Below are 21539 nucleotides of genomic sequence, written 5' to 3' on the forward strand. Positions count from 1 at the left end.
CTTCTTGTGTTTTATTTCATGGCTGTTGCTCCTCATCCTGATGCTGGGAATTGAACGAAGTCCAGCACTGTTTTAAAAGGAGCCTGGGCAGCAGTGGGGGGAAATGCTGAGAAGATCTTTAATCTGTGAAACAGTTAACAGTTGATGGGCAAACTCTGGGTGATGTCCATGTGTTAGAAAAATCAATTAAGAGTTTAGGGCTTGACATAGTTTTTGCTCTCAGACCTGGAGGAGGAAGTTAGCAGAGCCTGAGGGAAATTTATTGTTGACAACTGAACAGAGTTTATAAACCACATTACATAAAGCAGAGATGCCCTATCTGGGAAAAAGATAACAAAAAGACTGAAAAATGCAGACTAATTAGCATGAGAAACGAGAAATCAATAACAAATAGAAGACAGAATGCTAATTAATGAAGAAAACTCTGTGAATTGTTAGCTAATTAATATTAATCTCTTTGCTGAAATGTATAAATAGATAAGCATTTTGATGGCTGGTGTGCATGTTGCAGGGACCCATCCCCGTGTTCCTTCAACGCCAAATCATGAATGTGAAAAACGCCAATCACATTTTTTTTTAATTTTTAAAGTTTTATAGTAATAAAATGATTATAAAAATAGTAATATAATTAGACTAATAATAATTTGGACAAATTGAATTAGGACAATATGAGACAATAGAGACAAAGAGTTATGGACAGTCCAGATACCTTTTTCTGAGCAGCAGGAGCCCAAAAAAGGACCCACATTAACAAAGGATTAACCCTTAAAAACAACAGCCTGTTGCATATTCATACACTTTATACATGATGCATAAATTCCATTCAAACACAGGATTCTGTCTGGTCAGTGTCAGCTTCTTCCTCTGAATCCTGAGAGCGCCTTTGAGGTGGGAAGAAGTTAATTTCTTCTGATAAGAGAGCAATAAATTCTTTTTCTCTGAAAGATTCAGGTGTCCTGTGGCTGCTATCTCGCTGTGAGTCCTTTCTTTTTAAAAAGTATCCTATATAGCATAGTTTCTATTTTAACAGTTTTTATAACCTAAAACTATATTTAACACAGTACTTAAGAGAATGAATACAGCATTACTTTCTAACACAACACATACAATATTCACTTTAATATTTGCGAAAAGCCAATGATAAAATACATGCTTTTTTCTCAGCGAATGCCGCCTTTCCAGCAAGCAGCTCGGAGGGTTTATTCGTATTTCCCGGCGCTCGGGTCGGGGTGCCCGGGCAGGCCCCGCTGAGGGGCCGCGCTCGCTCCGTTGTCACAGCGACGGCGACGCCGCGGCCATGTCGGACCTGGGCTCCGAGGACGCCGAGTCCGGGGAGGCCGAGAAAGACATCGGGGTCCGCGGGGCCCGGGGGGAGCGGGGAAGGGAAGGGGAAAGGGAAAGGGAAGGGAAATGGAAAAAGAACAGCTCCGCTCAGTGCCCGCCGGGCCGGGCAGCGTTGCCGAGGGCAGCCCCGGGCACGGCTGTGCCACCTCCCGCCTTCTAACGCGGGTCTGGAACAACGCGCCCGCGCTCTGCAGCCCTGTGCCAAGAAGGCTGGGGGTGCCGGGGTCTGGAGCCGAGCTGGAGCAGCTTTCCTCAAGCACCTGTGTCCCTCTGATGGGTTGGATTGTGGCGGCCCCAGCCCTTTAACCCTTTCCCTCCCGTTTGGCAGGAGTACGAGGGCGATCGCGATGGCGAAGGGCGGCGGCACGGGCTCGGCAAGGCGCGGCTGCCCAATGGTGACACCTACGAGGGGCAGTACGAGCACGGGTTGAGGAGTGGGCATGTAAGGCACCGAGCCTGGCTGTGGCTCTGCTCCTGCAGCTGGGCTCTGTATTGAAACAAGGGCGAGAAATGATGGGTGTTTCACCTGTGCCAAATGTGTTCCAGGGGACATACAGGTTTAAAAACGGTGCTCTCTACACTGGGGACTACCTTCAGAACAAAAAGCATGGCAAAGGTGTCTTTTTTTATCCAGATGGATCGAAATATGCAGGTAAAGCAATGAACACAATTGCAGGGATTTCTGTAGCCAAAAGGACACATTCGACCTCACTCCTCCTCCCTCCACAAATGAAAAGAGTGGAGAATGTTTTAAGTAGATACAAGATATTTTCCAAGATATATTGCTACAAAATATTTTCCTCTTGTTCCCTTTTTAGTAACAGTTCTGAGAAGCTTGGGGTTTATTTGTGGGGATTTATGTTAGGACGTTTATTAGGTTTATTGTTTAAAAAATAGGCTTTTTAATAAAGCCTATTTTTAGGGATCGGGACACCTGAAGTTTGAAGAAGTAATGAAAGTTAGAGTTCCCCTGCTTGCTGGAGAGTACCTGAAACAATCAGAATTTATCAGTTAAGATTTAAAGGACAATATTTCCCCCCTAATTTCAAAGCTAGAAAAGAAAAGATGTCCACATTGTGAGGGCTAAAAGCTGAGAGAAAAAAGAGCAGCCCAATCTTGCCTTGCAGGAACATATGCTCTGAGTTGGGTTTTTTTGTTTGTTTGGGTTTTTTAAAATTTATTTTAAGTTTGATTTGAAGAATAATTAAGATAGAAACCATCTAGCATCCCTCTGAATATATGTGCCCCAATATTGACAGGACAACTTCAATAAATTAGTCAAATTAAAGTCGCTCCTCTTTAAATTCATGTGGAAATGTCACATTATCTAATGCAACTGTAATACATTTCCCAATTCAAAGATAGGATTGGGTTGTTATGTGTTCATAATGGTAATAGAGAGTGATAATGAAGGCAGGTAATTATGGGAAAATGGAAAGAGAGGTCAGGCAGCAGCATAAATACATGTGGAGAGGAACAGACTGATGAAAAAAGAGCAAGGGATTCTACTTTAGAGTAAGGAGTGGTGTAAGGAATAGTGAGGAATCCCAGCCGTGCCATAGCTTTCTTTTCTTTCTCTAATATTTGTATGATAATGTTACAAACTGGCCACAGGGAAATAAACCAGCTCTCACACTGCTTTTATCCTTTTGTCCTTGAAGGAGACTGGGCGCATGACCAGAGACAGGGCTATGGAGAATATCTGTATGCAAATGGAGACACCTATACTGGAGAATGGGCTAACAACAAAAGGTTTGTTTCCTTCTCACAGGGATGTTTCAGGTCACCCAATGGCATTAAAATGCAAACATTATTTTCAGAGCATGTCTGACTGCAGCAAATGAGGTCCAGGGGTGACCTTGGCAATTTAGTCCAGCTTGAGTAGTTTCAGCTGCTTAATTAATACAGTCTTAATATCTTAATTATAACAACAGCCTAAATTCTTAATATTCCCTGGCATAAAACAAAATTATTATTTTCTCCCTAGGCATGGGCAAGGCACATATGTCTATAAAGAGACAGGATCTAAGTATGTTGGTTGTTGGGTAAATGGAATCCAGAATGGACCAGCTGAACTTATCCACCTAAACCACAGATTTAAGGGCAGGTTTCTCAATGGAAAGGTAAGTGTGCTTTCTATTCTGAACAGTTAGCATGGAATTGCCTTAAAATGACTTATTTCCACTTAAAATAGTAAGCTAGGCTTCTGATCTTTTGTAATATTTCCTGTACCATCAGTGTAACACATGAAACTGAATTATTCTATAAACACAATGCCAAGTTTCTTTGCAATGTTGCTTTCCAACTGTAGTGTTACTGACTATTGTATGGAATTTCTAGTAAAGGATATTTTACATTTCTGTGCTTAGAATGGATTAGCTGTTCAGTTCTCCTGATGTTTTTGTGGTTTTATGCAGCCTTTAGGTCGTGGCAAATTCATCTTTGATATTGGATGTGAGCAGCATGGTGAATACATACAACCAGTGCAGGTAAAAGAAACAGTGCAAGAGCACTCAGTAAATCAAATCTGTTGTTGAGGAATATATAAAATGCCTTTCAGACAGTGATGTGAAAGTAGATCATTTGAGTCAAAAAGGGTAGAAACTCATGCATTCCTAGGTGCTAAATGAGGTTTCATTTTGTTTTTTAATGGTTTCTACTGGGTAAGCTTTGAAAAGTACAAGGTGTGATTTTGTACTGTTTGCAGACATGAATCCTTTCTGCTTAAAAAGAATCAGGACATTTTCAAAACATTTGAAGCTTCAAATCACAGAGGAATATAGAGATATTTGTATACACATTTAGCCTCTATTGCATTTTCTTCTCAACACCAGAAAACAATGAGCAGTATTTTTTGTGTTTCTGAACTGCTTGGTGCTTTGCATACAAATGGTAATTTCCAGCAGGGTCATGTTTGGGAAAAATATCCTATTGTTGTTCTGGTCATGTTGGGAGCTTAATGTCCGTAGCTTCTAATAATTATAGGAAGTGGTTGGGATCAAAGTCTGTTTTCCCTTCTTTATTGATGAATGTTTTGAAACATATCTGTTTGATATGGTGCAAAAATAGCTACAGAAGTAGGAAATACATTTTAATGTAACTGATTTTTAAAAAAAATTTCCACAGTTTAGCTTAGAGTTTGCTACCTCTGTTGTCTGACACATCAGTTCCTGTTACACGCTCTGAAAACTGTGATGCAGCAATCATTCTGAAGGATAAAATAATAATCATCAAAATCCTATCAATTGTGATAGAGACTTGCAAAGCTTGGAGACTGTTTTGCTGTTTTTCTGGCTGGAAGCAAGAGATCCTCAAATTAGGTGTCAGATTCATAGGAGTATCCAGAGTAATGTGTGTTTCCTTAGTTCAGCTGGGAATTCTTAGATGAGTTTTTAAAGCAGGGGACAGTGCTGTCACTAAAGTAAGATTAAATTTTGCCCTTTTGCTTTAGTTGAAGTAATAACAGAACAAAGCCCATTAAAAAAAAAGAGAGAAGAAATTAGCTAATAATACAGACAGTGATTCAATTATTGACTCCTTCATATTTGTAGGAAAAACATTATTTTTTTAAATTTTAAAAATATTTTCACATTTCAAAGCCATAAGCTCTATGCACAACCTTCCTCCTTCCTAGGTGTTTTCAAATGTCTTCCTTAGGCAAAGACTGAGGTAGAAACAGCTGGTTTTTCATTCTGTTTCTGTGTGAGACAGACAGTGCAGCATCTACCAGGCAGAGCATCAGGTAGCAATCATCATTAACAGCCAACTGGTTTCATCAGGGCTCAAGAACTTGGTAGTTCTTGTCCAAGATTTGCAGCTGCTGAAGTTCCTCCACCTGTAAATACTTTCATTCCCATTTTGATTCCAGATAAGGAGGTTTTAGTAGACTAACCCATCATCTTAGTTACTGTCTGTAGGATGAAATCCTGGATTTCATGAATTCTCTTCTAGGAAAAAGAGGAAGAAGATGAGGATGAACCACCTTTACCTCTTGAACCAATATGGAAAGTATCAGAAATTACCAAATTAACACCCTGGTCTCCCGATGATGAGGAGCTGCTAGTCCCCAAAGAAGGTGAAGGTGGAGAAGCTGAAGAGGGGGAAATTCCATCAGCTCTAGGTTTGTTCTGGAAACATCTGGAAACTCCATGTTTTGACTATGATGACCATTGTTTTAGGGGTTTAATATCAAGTGATGTGAAAAGGTTTTTGTGTTTTGTTTTGTTTTTCCTGTGATTTTCCATGTATTGACTATTTGGAACTTCCAAGTCCATTCATAAACTGCACAATATGTATGTATGTGTTTTATTTCACATAGCATGAGATACAACTGTCTTGGGAAGCCTGTGAGTTATTTGACTCTATATCATGGCTTATTATACAAACTTGGTTATAAAGATAAGATTTTGTGGGATTTCTCATGTGAACAACAACTGCAGCCTTCAGTAGGACTTAAGAGCTATTACATGGAAACAAAGGCTGAATGCAAATTTGTAAAACAGGTTTTCTTTAATATTTCTAATTTCTTATATTTCAGATGCTGAGGAGGGTGGGGATCACCCAGAAGGTGATGCAGGAGAGGAAGGTGAGGAAAAGAGAGAGGAAGAAGTAAATCAAGATCAGGAGGATCAAGGTGAGAAATGGGGCTCGTGTGCTCATTCTTTAATTAGCAGTCAGGGTTTGAAATTGTGGATGTCAATCAGCTGAAGCCATGCTGCTGTTAGGAGACCATGGGCATCTCTGCCTTTCATAAGGAGGGCAGTCCTCTGGAGAAGTAAACTATGAGAAGTTAAATTCATATGCTGCAATAGAACAAATTAAAAGTGACACTTCTGTGCATATACACTTGACAGCACTTGCAGAGCTGAATTTGTAAGAGATTTAATTTCCAAACTGTGGTTTTTTTACCAAAAATGAGACAAAGTATGTCAGATCCTGAGAAGTTCAGGAATTTTCAGCACTTCAGTTTTCTCTCATGAATTCAACTGTGTATCCTTAATTCTCCCAAGTGTAGTTCAAAAGCAGGCAAAACAAATATGAAGAAAGAAATTTTTGGTGTTGTTATACATTCTGGTTTGAATAGTCTTTGTTTGGTTTGTTTCTCCTACAAACCAAGGAGATTTGAAGTTCAGGTGCTCAGGTTTTCTTCCAGGCAGTTCAAAAACCTGTTTTAAATACACAGTTACAAGCAGCAACAGGGATGCATCCATGTTTACTCATATTTAGCTTAAAAGCCTCCAACCAATTGTGTTCTTTGTATTTATTCTTAAAATTTGCAAGCTTGCCTATCTGATATGAAAATATCAGATGAATTTATCTATTTGTAATCAGTCCATTTTACAATAAATCCAAGCCAACCACTGTCTTTATGGATTAGAAAATACCTTAAACCATATGAAAATGCCTGGAGGTATACACTAAACATTTAGGTCAGCCCTTGTAGTTTTCAGTTTATTTGCTTTTCATTTTCAGCTCTGAAGGTGCTTTCCAGCTTGAGGGCAGGACAGGCAGCTGGCTGACCTGGTGTGTGGGACTGACATCTTACAGGGTCCCTGGGCTTGGGTCAAATCCATCAGAAATCTCAGCAGGTTATAGCTCTGCTTTGGATTTGGCAAAAGTGCATTGAGCCTGGTTTGTCTCAAAGACCCTTGGACTCAACCATTTGGACTGAACTTGATTCTAATAAATTTTCTGGCCCACCACAACAAAGAAGTTCTGGTTTTCCCAGTGGCTTTCCTAGAGTGTTTTTGTGAACAAATGAGCCCAGGTGTCTGTCAGATATTGCACAGAGGCAGATGCCAATGCTTGAAAACACAGCAAAGTGATAGATTCAAAATTCCCTCCAACTCTTTATTTCCAAAATCAAGGAGTTGGATGATTTTCAACATTTTTCAGCATAGGTCTCCATCCACAATTAATGAGGCAACATATTGTTCCCCTTGTCTTTAGGTTTAGCAAGATTAAGTTATAGGAAGAGGGAATGATTTGAAGAAAATATGCGTCCTGTGAAGAGCAGATATAAGAAAATCTGTTTTCTTTGCAGCCTAGTAATCCCTGCTCCTTTACCATCATTCTTTTTCCACACAGAAATTCCTTCTTTTTTTGTTCTGCATTCTTTATGATATCATCTAACCAGGAGGCATTTTTGGCTGTTCAGTTATATGTGGGCTGGCTGGCAGTCGGTGTGGGTGTACTGAGTCTGTCTGCCAGCTGTCAAACAATGTAAACAACTTCAATTCAACTACTGGCATTGAAAGGCAGTGGGTGAGGAGGACTGAGGTGGACAGCAGAGTTCTAGAGTTATGTTTTAGATTACTGGGATTACTTTCCAGTGTTTTATAATAAAATGCATCTCTATGCCCTGTCTTTCCTTCTACTCCACAGAAATTACTGATTTTGGAGGATGAACCAGAGGAATCAGAGGATTTGGGTATAACTAAAGGAAAAGACCCCAAAATTGAAATTTTAAAGTAGATTATTTGGTTTGGTAAGCCTGCAATATTTTTAGTTGTAAAAGGTTGTGTTAAGATGTTTTGAATAAACATTTCTAGGTGCTTTGAATAAACATTTCTGTCAGTGTTCTGTCTGGAATGTGTATCTTTGGACCTTTTATACTCTCAGATTCTCACAGCAACTTCCTTTATTCCATGTAGCCAGTAATGAGGTGTCAAATCCAGTGTGGAATTATTCTGGATTCATGAAGCCATGAAGCTGTGTCCACACAACTTACTCTTCTACTCCTGGTGATTGCTGTGTTTCTTGAACCCTCCCTCTGGGCACAGATACTTGGGGGTCTTGCTGGTGAAGACAAAGGCAGTACTGGACTTCCCAGCTCTCTCCATTTTTCCTGTCACTAGGGCACAATTCCAGGCCTACGTTTTCCTTGTTGATTTTGCTCTTGTCCTTGCATCTGTAGAAGCTCTTCTTGTTGCCCTAAATCTTCCCTTGCCAGTTGGAACTCCAACTGGATTTTTTTATCCTAACACACTGGTGCAATGTTTTTAAATTCTTCCTCTTTACGCTGGTTTTCCTTCTGCTTTCTGTATACTACTTGTTTAGTTTGGTTTGGTTTGATTTTGGTGTATTGCAACTCAGTCCCAAGATCCTTCTTTACCATGTGCCTTCCTTAAGCTGTTTCAAAGATATTGAAACAGCTGATCAGCACTCAGCCACATCATCATAATGATCATCGGTGATCCACAAGCTCTTATCAAAATGTTGTTCATATACAGAATAGTTTCATGCCTTCAAGCAGCTTCTTCACATGGAGAAAAACTCTCCTCCAAATTTTACCTGTCTTTATTGAGGAGCCCTTCATTCATTGGAGAGCTCTGGTTCTGTGAGCTGTCCCACTGTGTTTCAGTTTTCCCAAGGATGTCACTGTTCTGCATCTGAAGCAGTTCCTAGTTCCTCCTTTTCCCAGTTTTATACACACAGTCTAAGACAGGCTCCCTTTTGAGTTGTTTTATCTTCATGATGGGTATCTTGCTACCATCACCCTGCTCCATTTATGTAGCAACCCTGAACTTAATTCCTTAGTGTAAGCAGTTCTTGCCGTCCTCCAAGATACCAAGTTTTTCCTCATCAGATTCTCAAACCTGTTGGCAAACACACTCTTACTTTGTTGCTCAAAGAGGGAGCCATGGTGATTAAAGCCCAAGCAGGAGCACCGTGCTCCTATCGCTGCTGAGGTACAAGAGGTGGCAAAGGCAGCAATTTACCCGCTTTGCTCAGCTTCCCATCCCCTGCAAGCGTGCTGAGGGAGGGCTGGATCCACTGTTTGTGCCATTGGGGAAGCCATGCAAGAGCCCTGGGGCCTCTCTCAGGAGGAAGCAGCTCCTGGGATGTCTGTGCTAGAGCACGACAGAGATGGAAGAGGACAAAGTGAACCCCAACTTCCAGCCCCCCAGCCCCTTGCCCAGCTGGCCGAACACCAGGCCCTCAGTGGGCACTTGGTGAGGGCAGTGCATGGCTCAGTCCTGCCCCTGTCAGGGACTGAGGAGGAGGGGGCTTTTTCAGTGTGGAGGAAGAGCAGGAATCTGACATGGATCATGAGCTTTCCCAATCCCCTAGATGTTAGGAGCTACCAAGAAATTTCTGACTGGGAAGAGTCTCTTGAGTGAGAGCTCTCCCAAGGAGATGTCAGTACCTGTGGAGAGCTCTCCAGCTGGGATGAGGAGAGCAGGAGCTGTCCCAGGGAGAAGCCCTCAGCTACCAAGAATTTTCCAGCTGGGAAGAATGCAAGGAGCAGGGCCTGTCCCAAGGAGCTGTCAGAAGCTCCCCAGAACCATCTGACTGGGAGGACTCTGTTGGCCAAGAGCTTTCCAGAGGGGAAGACTCTGCTGGACAGGAGCTGTCCCAAGGCAATGGTAGCAGAGCCTGTGTGCAGTCCAGCTGGGACAATGATGGTGACAAAGAGCTTGCTCAGGCAACTGAGAACATGTGAGTGTCCGCAGCGATGGGATCAAGCCCTTGCTGCAGGAGAAGGACATGGCACAAACTGGGTTTCTTTGAGCTGAGTGAAGAAGACGGGATGGAGTTTTTGCAGAAAATGGGCTCCCAGGGCCTGTCCCTCAGAGGCCTGGGTTGAGCACAGGGCTTCTCCCTCCTTTGAGTAGCAGGTGCCAGAGGCAGGGACAGAGAGCCAAAACAATGAAAGTTTGGCTTAAGAAATAGTAGCACTAAGAAAAGAAAACCCACAAAAAAACAAACAAAAAAAACCCTAAAACCACCAAAAATCCCCCAATAAACAAAACATCACCACACAAAACCCCTCCCCCATCAAAAAACCCCCAAGAAAATAAGAATAGGAATATGAATAAGAGTAAGATTAAGAGGAATAAGAGGATTAAGAAATATTAGTAGTAAATTATAATAATTACAAGAAGAAAAAGAATAACAAAAAAAGTTGAATAAGAATAACAAGATGAAGAAATCATTGTAGTAGTAAAGAAGAAGAAGAGGATTAAGAGGACTAAATAGTAATTAAAATAATAACAAAAATAATAAGGATAAGTTGATTAAGAGTTATAAGAAGAACAAGATTAAGAATAAGAAGATAAGAATTATTAGTAGTAGTAATTTGTAAGAGAGAATAAGAAAAACAATGAGAAGAACAAGTACTAAGAAAGAAAAATACTAGTAATAGTAAATAAGAATAAGAATAGTAAGATGAAGAAGATGAAATTGTAGTAGTAGCAAATAATAATAATAATAATAAAAATCCACACCTTCTAGAATCACAGAATGAAGGGGAGGGCCTTAAAGATCATCTGGTTCCAGCTGATAGTAGTCTCTTCTCTCTGTCTCTCACTGTCTCTTTCTCTGTGAGACCCTTTTGCTATTTCTTTCTACCTCTCTTCCTCCCCTTTCGTGATAAATAAGCTCCATGTTAAATATTGTCTTCATATGGCCTCCTTTGCACCTGCATTTGGGCAGAGGCCTCTCTCCCTCATGCGTTTGTAACACCTGCTCAGGGTCCCTTCCAGCCGCCAGCATTCCGGGATTCTGTCAGCTCCTCTCTTCCCTCTTCTTCTTGCCTCTGCTTTGAGCTGGGAATGTGTTGAAGTGAGGGGAGAACGACCATTGTGCATCGAACTCAATTTATTGATCGATCAGTCAGCTTAAATAATAGTGTTAACGAACTTCATGCATATTCCAAAATACAGCTTTATGATAGGCTAACAGAGAAAACTCTAACCACTCCTTTTGTTTTACAATACCGTTGATTGTTTACATCAAACAAAATCAGTGTTCTCACTGTGATACGAACGGTTCTCAAAACTTCCATAACTGTTCTCAGGGTGCCATCTTTTCCCAGAGAGGATGTTACCTTTGTTATGGGAAGACTGCCTGAGAACTTTATTGTTTATACAAGGATGCCTGAGAGAGACTAATTGTTTATAGAAGTCAGGCTGGAAACTGCTTTGAAACTGCTTTACAGCTACCTGTTACTTTTCTCTCAGCTGCATGGCTTCGTGGCCTTTTTCCTCAAGCCATGCCTGAACTAAACTCTCCACAGGAATGTGCTTGAGAATGTCCAGCAAAGAATCCTTTCCTGTCTGCTCCAGGAGCCCATGTGGCTTTGGGACCTTGTCACCTGCACAGCTCCCTCGAGAGGCAGAACCAGCACCCCGAGAGCCTCGGGAATTCCTCTCTGTGGTCCATGGCACACACTGCAATGGTCTGGAATTCCAGTTTCCAGCAAGGAAAAGATGTTCCTGCCCTTTAACGCAAAGCTCTGAAGGGGCTGCAAGGCAAGTGGAGCAAGATCTTGCAATGACATTGCATGAGCAGGTTTCATAACTTAATCAAGGGTTCTTTTAGCACATGGATTGGGAAAAAAAATCAGGTGAGGGTCTTTGGCTGGGAGGTGCCACAGGTAAAGACAGACAGTATGAAAGAAGCAGAGCAGACAAACAATGAAAGAAGAGAAAGGATGCAAGTAGCACTAAGCTGAGAAGGTGGCACTCTGAAATCCAAAGTGGAACTTCCTGAAAAGGAATGAGACAGAAATAAAGAAATCTGAAACTTTGAATTATTATGCATTTTCTCCCTTTATCACAAACCTCCTCTGGATAACAACAATCATGCAGCACAGTTTACAGAAAGTCCTTAGTTCTGAATTGACGTTGCAGGCTGTGGACACAATGAAACATGGAATGGGCTTACTTCTCCTTTCAGTTACTTTGACATTCTCAGGAGAGGAGGCAGCAAGAAGAAAAGGGCAGCTTGCATTCACCCTTCAAGAAGACACAGGGCAGGGGAAGGGAAGGTTTGGTGATCTCTGTAAGTGCTCCCACAGGCTGATACCAGAGCCCCAAGGGGTGCCTTCCTGCAGTTGCTGGGTATTGAGGGGCAGCACTGCAATTTTATTCACTGGGCTTTGTTATTCTGCCACAAGCCAGGTAAGTAGGCCTCGGCCTCCTGTGCACAGAGATTCTGTGATCTTTCTTTTTTGGAGGAGAAAGCCTGGGCCCATTGGTAGCCAAACCCCTGTGCCCAGAGGTGACACTAGCAGGTTTCTTTACTATGCCCAGTGCCCACAGGTGACACTAGCAAGGTTCTTTATTGCATGAAAAGATGTGAGGGGCTGTTCACAAAACTCTGCAGTTGTTGCTTAGTGTGCAAACAGCATCACACACACTGAGAGAAGGGGAAACCCTTTGTTGTATGAAAACTGACAAAAACTCTGAATTTGACGCTGGTGTCTTTGGCAGGCCACTGAAGGCCTCTGAAGGCCTCTGCTGGTCCAGTGTCCCTAAGGAAAGTTCCCCTCACAGGGGCCTGGGCACATCACGGGCTACGCGTGCCAAATCTGTGGCTGCTCTGTGCTGGATGTGGGGTGTGGCCCTTTGTGACGCAGGTGTGTTGTGACAGGGCCTGTGGTGGGTGATGCAGGACACAGTGGCATCCGGAGGCCTTTGTGACACAGCAGAGCCCCACCCTGCCAGAGGGGTGTCTGAGGGTGTCTGAGGAGTGTCTGAGGGGTGTCTGAGGGGTGCCTAAGAGTGTCTGAGGGATGTCTAAGAGGTGTCTGAGGGATATCTGAGGGGTGTCTGAGGGGTGCCAGAGGGGTGTCTGAGGGGCGCAGAGCCCTGGGGTGCCCAGTCCCAGCAGAGCTACTCTGCCAGGAGGCAGCAGCTCCCCTGAGCACTTCTGTGGCAGAGCACAACAGAGCCGCTCACAGAGGAGGTGAACCCCAACTCCTCCCTTGCCACGGAGCAACGGGGCCGGCGCATGAAACCCCAGGTGATGGCCAGCCATGGAGGGAGAAGAGACAGAGAGATCTGGCATGAGGCCGGAGGCAGAGGCCCAGGAGCCAGGGCCGGGCTGGCGACTGTGTCAAGGCGGTCGCCTCCTTCCCCCACAGCCAGGGCAGAGAGGCAGGGTCGTGCCCCACACAGGACCTGGTGGCCCTCCAGCCGCCGCCATGGATGGCTGGAAGCCCTCAGGGAGCAGGGGCATGGGGCAGTAGGGGGTTCAGAGCTGCCAAGGCCACAGACTGTGGAATGGGACTTGGCCAGGAGGGAGAGAGAGAGGAAACCCTACATGGGCCGGGAACTGGTCCAGTGGGGAAAGGAGAGGGGCCAGGAGCTAGAGCAGTGGGAATATGAGAGATACCAGGGCCTGCCCCAGTGGAGAGATGTGAGGGTCCAAGGACTGTTCCCTTGGGAATATGAGGTACACAAGGAGCCTTCCCGATGGGGAAATGAGAATGTCCAAGAGCTGGACCAGGTGGAATATGAGAGATACCAGGAACCTTCCCACTGGGAAGACATGAGAGTCCATAAACAGTTCCCTTGGGAATATGAAGGACACAAGGAGCATTCTCGATGGGAAAATGAGAGTGTCCAAGAGGTGGACCAGTTGGAATATGAGAGATACCATGAGCCTTCCCAATGGGGAAATGAGGATGTCCAAAAGCTCCATGGATGGGAACACGATAGATACAAGAAGCATTCCCAGTGGGGAGATGTGAGAGTCCACGAACTGCTCCCTTGGGAGTATGAGGGACACAAGAAGCCTTCTCAATGGCAAAATGAAAATGCCCAAAATCTTTACCAGTGGGAATATGAGAAATACCGTGAGTCTTCCCATTGGGAAGGCTCCACTGACCAAGAGCTGTACAAAGAGGAAGTCAGACATGACCCAGAGCTGTCCCAAAGGGGATACAGGAGAAACATAGAGGAGTTGCAGAAAGATGCAGAAGAGATCACAATCACCACCATTTGGATCAACCCCAAGTATGCACAGTTCCTGCAGGACCCCAAGGACTCTGCCTTGGCAGAGCAGGTGAAGGCAGCAGGGGCACAGAGCCGAGGGCCTGTGCCGGGGGCCCTGCACAGCCCCAGCAGCCCCCCAGGCCCCTCAGCTCCCCAGGCAGGAGCCCAGACCCTCAGGGAGCAGCCGGCTCCCCCCAAGAAACACCCATCCCGCCTCAGGCGGGCGCTGCGGGCACTGCTCTGCTGGCCCTGCCTGAGGGCACAGCCGGACAATCAGTGCCCGCTGCCAGCGCCAGGCCCGGTCCCGCAGGCCCAGAGCCTGCCCGGTGCCACACGGGCTGCCTGTGATGTTCCAGGGCTCAGGGACATCGCTCCTCATCGGGAAAATGGCCTGGCTGAGGCTTAGGGCTTGAGAGGCACCAGCCATGTCAGAGCCAAGGGCAGGGGCACAAAGCCTGGGGAGAAGGAGCTCCTGCTCAGAGGGGACACCAAGGATGCAGAGTGACAGCCACAAGGACATTTGGCACAACTTCTCAGATAAGGACAAAACTCATAAAGCCAACCCAGCAACTGTGCTGAAATCAGCTCCAGCTGGGAAAAAGGTACTTCTGGCATAGGGGCATGGCGACTACCAAGTCCTGGCCCAGTGACACCAGAAACCCAGCGAGAAAAAAGAAGAGACAGACTGAGCACAAAGAGTCGTTAGCATAAAAAGCAAGGGAATCTTTAAACCAGTAGAAGAAAAGTATCAATACTGACATTTTAATGCCAAGATACTAATATTAATTATTAAGTTATTGTAAATGAATATTATTCAATAATAAGATAAAAGATTGCATCAGTATTTAATACATACAGAAACAAAATACCATTATAAAATACAAATATAAATATTGTATAATATTTAATAGTTATAATGTCTATATATAATAAATATTGAGAAATAATATATTTTGAATATTGTAAGATGTCAAAAATGTAATACATGATCTAGAATATTAGAGTTCCATGTAATACAAATGTAACATCTAAATATCTAGATATGATGCTATAAAAAATGAAAATAATTTAAACAAAAATATTATATGTATTTAATAAGAGAGCCATATAACTGGTAGGCAATGAACATGAATGCCTTTGTTCACTAAAATGTATAAATAATGAAAAGTTTTGATAGTTACTGTGCTGGCTCTGTGGATTTGCCACCCAGCAGCTCCTCCTGTGCAGAACTGTAAATAAAGGAAATAGCTGAACTCTGTGTGGGGATTGGCTTCTTTCACATGGGGTGAAAGGATCCCTTTGGCACAGCAGCTTTGCCATGGCCACATGGATAAAAGCTGCTGCTTTTCCAGGCAGGCTCAGCTGTGCCCGGCCCATCTCGGAGCCAGCCGGGCGCGGGCAGAGCAGCAGAGATCTGAAACTCGGCGGCTGCGCGGTCGCTGTGGCCCAGACAATCCCCCAGCAGCCACGAGAGCCCCTCTGGGAACGAGCACCAGATCCCAGAGGGCGCCTCTGCCAGCTGCCCCCGAGCCCCTGCAGCGAGGAGTTGTGGTCCAGGTGTTTGGGGAACCTCCTGGGGCTGCTGGGCCCAGCTGTGTGGTGTTCCAGTGAGCACCTGGCAAGCTGAGTTCCCCCACAGGGACAAGGGCAGCTGGTTTGCAGGTGTCCCTTGGTTCTTTAAAGAATCATTTGTTGGAGTCATTGTCCTACTAGGGTAGGCAAGAGCAGCCTCCCACTCTGGTAAGGCACAATATTCTCTATCAGATGTCTCAGAAGTATGGTCACTTCAGGTAAAGAAATGCCACTTTTGGATAAAGAGATTTTGATGCAATTGAATTGGCATATGAGAGATGTTATAAACTTTGCTTTCTCTTCATCATCTCTAGAACATCCATTACTCTGAAAGCTCAGGATGTCAGATTTACAGATAAAAATCCCAACTGAGAAAACCAGGTGGGCTTTCTTTTTCACAACCAAACATGGACCCAGCTCAGCTATGGAGAGGGCACATGGTCCTGTGGCTGCCCTTATTGCTGTGATCCTGAGGGGCAGCACTACAGAGCAAAGCAAAAATTCCTCCCTTTCTCCTTTCCCTTCCTGCCATCCTCCCACCCATTGCTGGGACAGATGATTTTAGATTATATTAGAACCTCTGCTATCTCTGTTGAGGATGCTCTTAAGTTAACTGCTGATATGACCACCCCATCCAGCTACTGGATATGATTACATGGAATAGTTGAATCTTTCAGGGCAGGAGCACATTTACATTTCCTGCTTTCTGTACAAGGTCATTGATTTTTTGAAACAACCCAAAACCCTGAACTCTTGACCAGAGCAATTGCCATGTAAATATCTGCAATTTCATGCAATTCTCCAGACAGTGATGTAAAGCTGTCAGATGTGCAAACTGAATTGCTGACTGCTAGGGGCTTAATTAAAATTCTGCTTGTGAAGCCTGTGATTCTGCTTTGTTTGTTTGTCCTTCAGTCCTTCCCCAGGGCTCTCTGGTGCCATCACCAACAGCAGCTCTGGACATTCCCGCACCTCCAGTACACCCAAAGCTCCCAGCAGTGTCCTGCAGGCTCACACACAGCCCTGACACTGGCACACTGTGCACTTAGGTCTGGGCAGGGACAAGGAACATTGCTGCTGCTGTCAGAAATTGTGAACTTCAGCAACTTCCCTCAAGGGTGTCCTCCTCCTCTGCTCCACCCAGCCCAGCCCCTACCATCCCTCCATCCCAGGTTCAGGCTCTCACCTCAGTAGAATTCCAGCTGATATCCCATTTTCCCTTCTTCAAAGAGAGTAATCTGCACCTCTCCTTCTGCAATTCCTTGGATGTCACACCAGGACCAGCACACAGCTCCCCCAGGGAAGGAGCCCAGAGCTGGGAGAGGCTCAGACACAACGTGCCCCTGCCCAAACCCTGTCTGGGTATTGAATGCAGGGAATGATTGGCATCTGACTCCATTGCTTCCCAATGCTGAACAATTACTTTATTAAAACTATACTACATTCCATTAATACTATATTATAACTATACTAAAGAGATACTAAAAGATATTATATTCAAGGAAAACCTGTGACTGTCTCCAGACAGTCAGGCACAGCTTTGAGTGATTGGTTAATTAATATAAACAACCATCCCCAGAATCCAATTACCAAATCCCTTCAGGCAAACAATTTCCATAACACATTCCACATGTGCAAAACAAGAGGTGCAGCAAGTAGAGATAAGAATTGTTTTCTCTCCTTCTCTGAGGTCTCTCACTGCATTTCCCAGGACAAGTCCTTGGGAAGTCGTGCCTGCTTCTCTCTGTGAAGAGAGATGTGGCCACATCTAGGCTGTCACCAGCATGGTGCCAAGGGAAATTGTTCCAGGGTGCTAGAGATCAGCCCCAGTGTTTCATCACCCTTGGTGTTGCACAGTTGCCACTGCTTGGAGGAGAGTTTCTGCCATTCCCCAGCACCCACACAAATTACCAACAGCTCGGCTTGCTCTGCTCCCATCTCCCAGTGGAAGAGGAATCCTTACAGAGCAGCCAAAGCCCAGTGGTCCCTATCAGCAGGCAGATAATTACTTAACATGCAGCTAATGCAGCTTTTTGAAATCAAAAATAAAAAAAGCCTTTTTATTTTTAATGCAGTTTTTTGAAACAAAAACCTGTCAATCAGAAAGTGGCTGGTGGGACACAGCAGCTGCAGAACCCTCCTAGAAGCTGCCAGAATCAAATGGAAAGACATAATAGTAAATTAAAAGTACAGAGCAAGGCAGAGCTATACAAAGTGTTGTACAAGCACGAAATTCCACTGACAGATGGCTTTCTCTCTTTGTGCAGGTGAATAAAGCTGCTCTGGAAATTTTTTCCCTGTTAATTTGTAAGCAATACCTTAATTATTATGTATACCTGTCTGGTTTTAATTTGCTCTCTCATACTGTGAGAATTTTGGTATCAATATTAATGGGCCTGGAGCCTGAGGTAGAGAGTTACCAGCCAGTAGCAGTTTTTATTCTGCTTCTGAAGTGAAACAACAAGGTTGGGCCCATTAGGCTGAGATATTGTAATGATATTGCTGAAACAGGAATTACATTTTCTAGTTCTTCACTTCAGAGCAAGAAATCAATATTAAATTTTTAGCAGAACGAAGAAAAACATTTTGACAATTTCCATTTCTCTACAACTCAGAATTCCAACAAAATGTATCTGAAAGTTTGAAAGTTAGTGATAAAAATGGATTAAGAGCAAGTGGAGATAGGGAAACCGGTCACATGAAATAGAGGTTATTACTTCTTCCTTGCAATTTTTTCTGCTGTCAGAAATAACATAGCGATAAAATTCCCAGGCAGTCTTTCTTCTCCTATCTTAAATATTTTTTTTCAATTTTTTTTGTCACACTGATGTCCCCCAATGCTTACCCCAGTGAGCATTTTTAGATTAGTTCTATTTTCCTAATTTTTGCTACTTTTGATTAAGATTTGTGATGCATTTCCATTATTACTGTAGCTAGATCAAAGCTACCTTGGCCTGCTAATGTTGTGGGGAGGGGATTAGTCTTTTGATAAGAAAATTAGGATAATTAGTTTACTTGCTACTTTTGTCATAGTCTACTGTAAGTGTGAGGAATATCTGCCCAACATAATTCCAAATTCACCTCCATTTTAACATAATCTTCAAGTCACGTTCATTCTTGGGTAGTTTAAATTACTTTTTTCCCCTGCAGCACTGTTTGTTAGTACATGAGTGACCTCCAGTGGTATTCCTGAAAAAAATAAAAAGCCTCCTGCTTGGAATACAATCAGGGAAAGCTGAGAACATCTGCAAATCTCTAGTGTGTTACAGGTTGCTCCTGAGAACAGGACTTGTTCCTTTTGGAGATCCCCAGTAAGTAAAAAAGGAGTAAAAAAATCCACTCAACTGTTAGTCCTGACCTGTGACTTAAAACTGTGCAAAGAATAGAAATATCTGTTTCTCTGACTCAGCAGAATCATTCATATTCCTTGAACCAGTATTAATGCTGGCATAAGGAAAAAAAGCTTTGGAAAAATCAGGATCAGAACATTCATGGCATGCTTTATCTCGCTTTTTTGAAGAATTTGTCTCAAGCGTTTTTCCAAGCTCCTCTGCCTAAAAGTAGTCCCAAACAATACAATTTTTGATGTTCATATCCTTTCAGGGTATGGAAGAGGCATTATTGTTTAAAAAAATTGCTGCTTTTCCTCCTCATCCCTCAATCACACCAGACTTTATTTAGCCATATAAATCTGAAGTTGTTTTCCCACAAGGGGTCACCATAGATTAGCCTCACTGCAGGTCTTCATCATAAGAATTTATGTTCTCACATTTTAAGATACAAAGAAAACATTTAGATTCTCAAGGCAGTACTAAAAGCATCTATTGAAGCATATAACTTTGTAATAAAATGTATCCAGTGGAAGGAAACTGCAATGGAGTAAAGCAACAACTAATTCTAGAAGTTGCATTAAAAAACCAAACCAAACAAATAAACAAAACCAAAAAACCCCCAAACAAACAAAAAAACCAAAAAACAAATCACAAAACCCCCCAAGAAACTGGAAAATAAGTTCCTATTTATTTTGTTTATCACAAAAATAAATTGTACACACCATGTTAGGAATTCTCTCTCTCTCCCCAGCACCAGATTGTACAACCAAGAAACCTTGTATGATAAGGACATAATTTCAGCTCTGATTTTAAAAATTGTTTAGGGTTGAGTCTATGTTCATGGGGTCCCAGGAAAGCCAAAAGCAGGGTCCTTGTGAATAGCAGAGCTTGTCCTTGCCCTTCCATTACTAAGACTGAGATGGTTTCAATGGGTTCCTGAGGGTGCTGCCTGTTCTTTCTGTTCATGTTCTTTCTGTTCAATTGACTCAAACAACAGACATGGAGAAGTCTTTATAACTTTAGCACAGTGTTTTGTGACTAAGCATTTGTCCTCACCACATAAGAAAACTTAAGTTTGAAACCCTCTTTTAAACATGCACTGAAGTTTAATTCATTGCTTTCGCTGAAGTAAAATTCATTGGAGTGCATCTGTATGGAGAATAAAAGAAAAGCACAGTGGGATTCTGGTTTGAATGCTTTAGGAATCTGCCTGTTAAGTATATTTAGCTTGTCAATAGTGTTGTCCATGCACTGTGGGCATCTGATTAGATGCCAAAATCGGGTGGAGCAGTAAAATCCATCCCCTGTAAGAGACAGACAGACAGACACTTCCCCCCGCCACATCCTTCTCCCCTCCTGTCACCTGCCTCTAGGGAGCTGCACACACTCATTAAGGACAGGAGCTGGATGGGTAATAACAGGATTAGAGTGCCATTAACTCGTTTTCAGCAACATTATTTCTGCAGACCAGAAGGACTGAAAAGCAAAAAGAAGTTTCATTATTACCTTATACACAGTGGCAGCAACGTAGAAAAGCTCCTAAAGAAAGGATGATGCTGTTAAAGAAATGAGATGGTGCTGTTCTTACAGGTTTTTTTTCACAACAGACCCACCCTGACAATACATGTGATTCCATTGGGTGAAGGGAGAGATGTCACATGGTATTTTATAGGAAGAAAAAGATTCTTAATCCAAACTGGAGTTTGCAGCCCAATCTAGGATTGATGTATAATAGCATTATGGAAGAAACCCCTTGTTATCTCTAGAAAGGTAGAAGAAAATTTGTAATGAAATTTAATATCACTAATACATTAAAAATGACCAGTCTTTGCTGATTTTCTTGCATCATACAGCCCTTTCTCAGCCAGCCCTTTGAGTCCCCCCTGCCCTCCCTGCTGGCCACAGAGGAGCCTGGCCACCACCTTCAGACAGAGCAAACTCATCCCTCACCACACCTGCCTCTCTTGGCTGACAGCAAGTGTGTGCTGGGCTGAGATGTGGAGAAGTAGCCAAGCCACAGTTCTCTCAGCACTGCAGTGGCATCCTGCTTCCCCTGATTAAGAAAAGGTTGTGGTGACATTTGGTGTTTTTATCTTTTTCTAGAACTACAGCTGTAGCCACCCATCTCCTGAGCTTGAGTCCTGTGCCCTTGCTCATTAAAGAGCTCCTGTCTGAGACATTTGACTTTCACTGTAAAATTGCAGCACTGTCAGAAAACTGAGAGCTCAAGCAACTCCACCAGAGCTGGAAAGTCAGAATGAATCATTGCAGGTGCACAGCTGAGATAACAAAATCTCTACACCCACAGATAAAGGTGCCTGTCAGGCACTTCTCAGCCCCAAAGCTGCAGTGTTGGATGGGCTCCTCTGCATGCCCCCATGGCTAATGGCATGCAGGGAGATGTCACATAGGAGCAGGCAATGAGGAGTGAAAGTGAAAACATTTTTAGCCATGCTCTGAGAGAAATATTTTCATTTTTTCCTCTCATTGAAAGAAACATTGTACTTTGCTGGCAGCAGTTATCTGATAAGCAGAAAGGAAAAGCAGGAGAAAAATGGACAGTGGA

At 43.3% G+C, this 21539-nt stretch overlaps 1 protein-coding gene across 1 annotated transcript; it reads left to right on the forward strand.

Moving 5' to 3' along the window:
* Window positions 1-1297: 1297 nt before the first annotated feature.
* RSPH1 (radial spoke head component 1) lies at window positions 1298-7888 on the forward strand. Its single transcript, XM_059466697.1, has 9 exons — window positions 1298-1354; window positions 1673-1786; window positions 1891-1996; window positions 3006-3096; window positions 3332-3467; window positions 3762-3833; window positions 5296-5464; window positions 5882-5977; window positions 7729-7888. Exons 1-9 carry the CDS (start codon window positions 1298-1300, stop codon window positions 7749-7751), a joined length of 864 nt encoding a protein of 287 aa, XP_059322680.1. The 3' UTR covers window positions 7752-7888.
* Window positions 7889-21539: the final 13651 nt, after the last annotated feature.

Source organism: Ammospiza nelsoni, chromosome 2 (assembly GCF_027579445.1).
Source record: "Ammospiza nelsoni isolate bAmmNel1 chromosome 2, bAmmNel1.pri, whole genome shotgun sequence".
NCBI lineage: Eukaryota > Metazoa > Chordata > Aves > Passeriformes > Passerellidae > Ammospiza > Ammospiza nelsoni.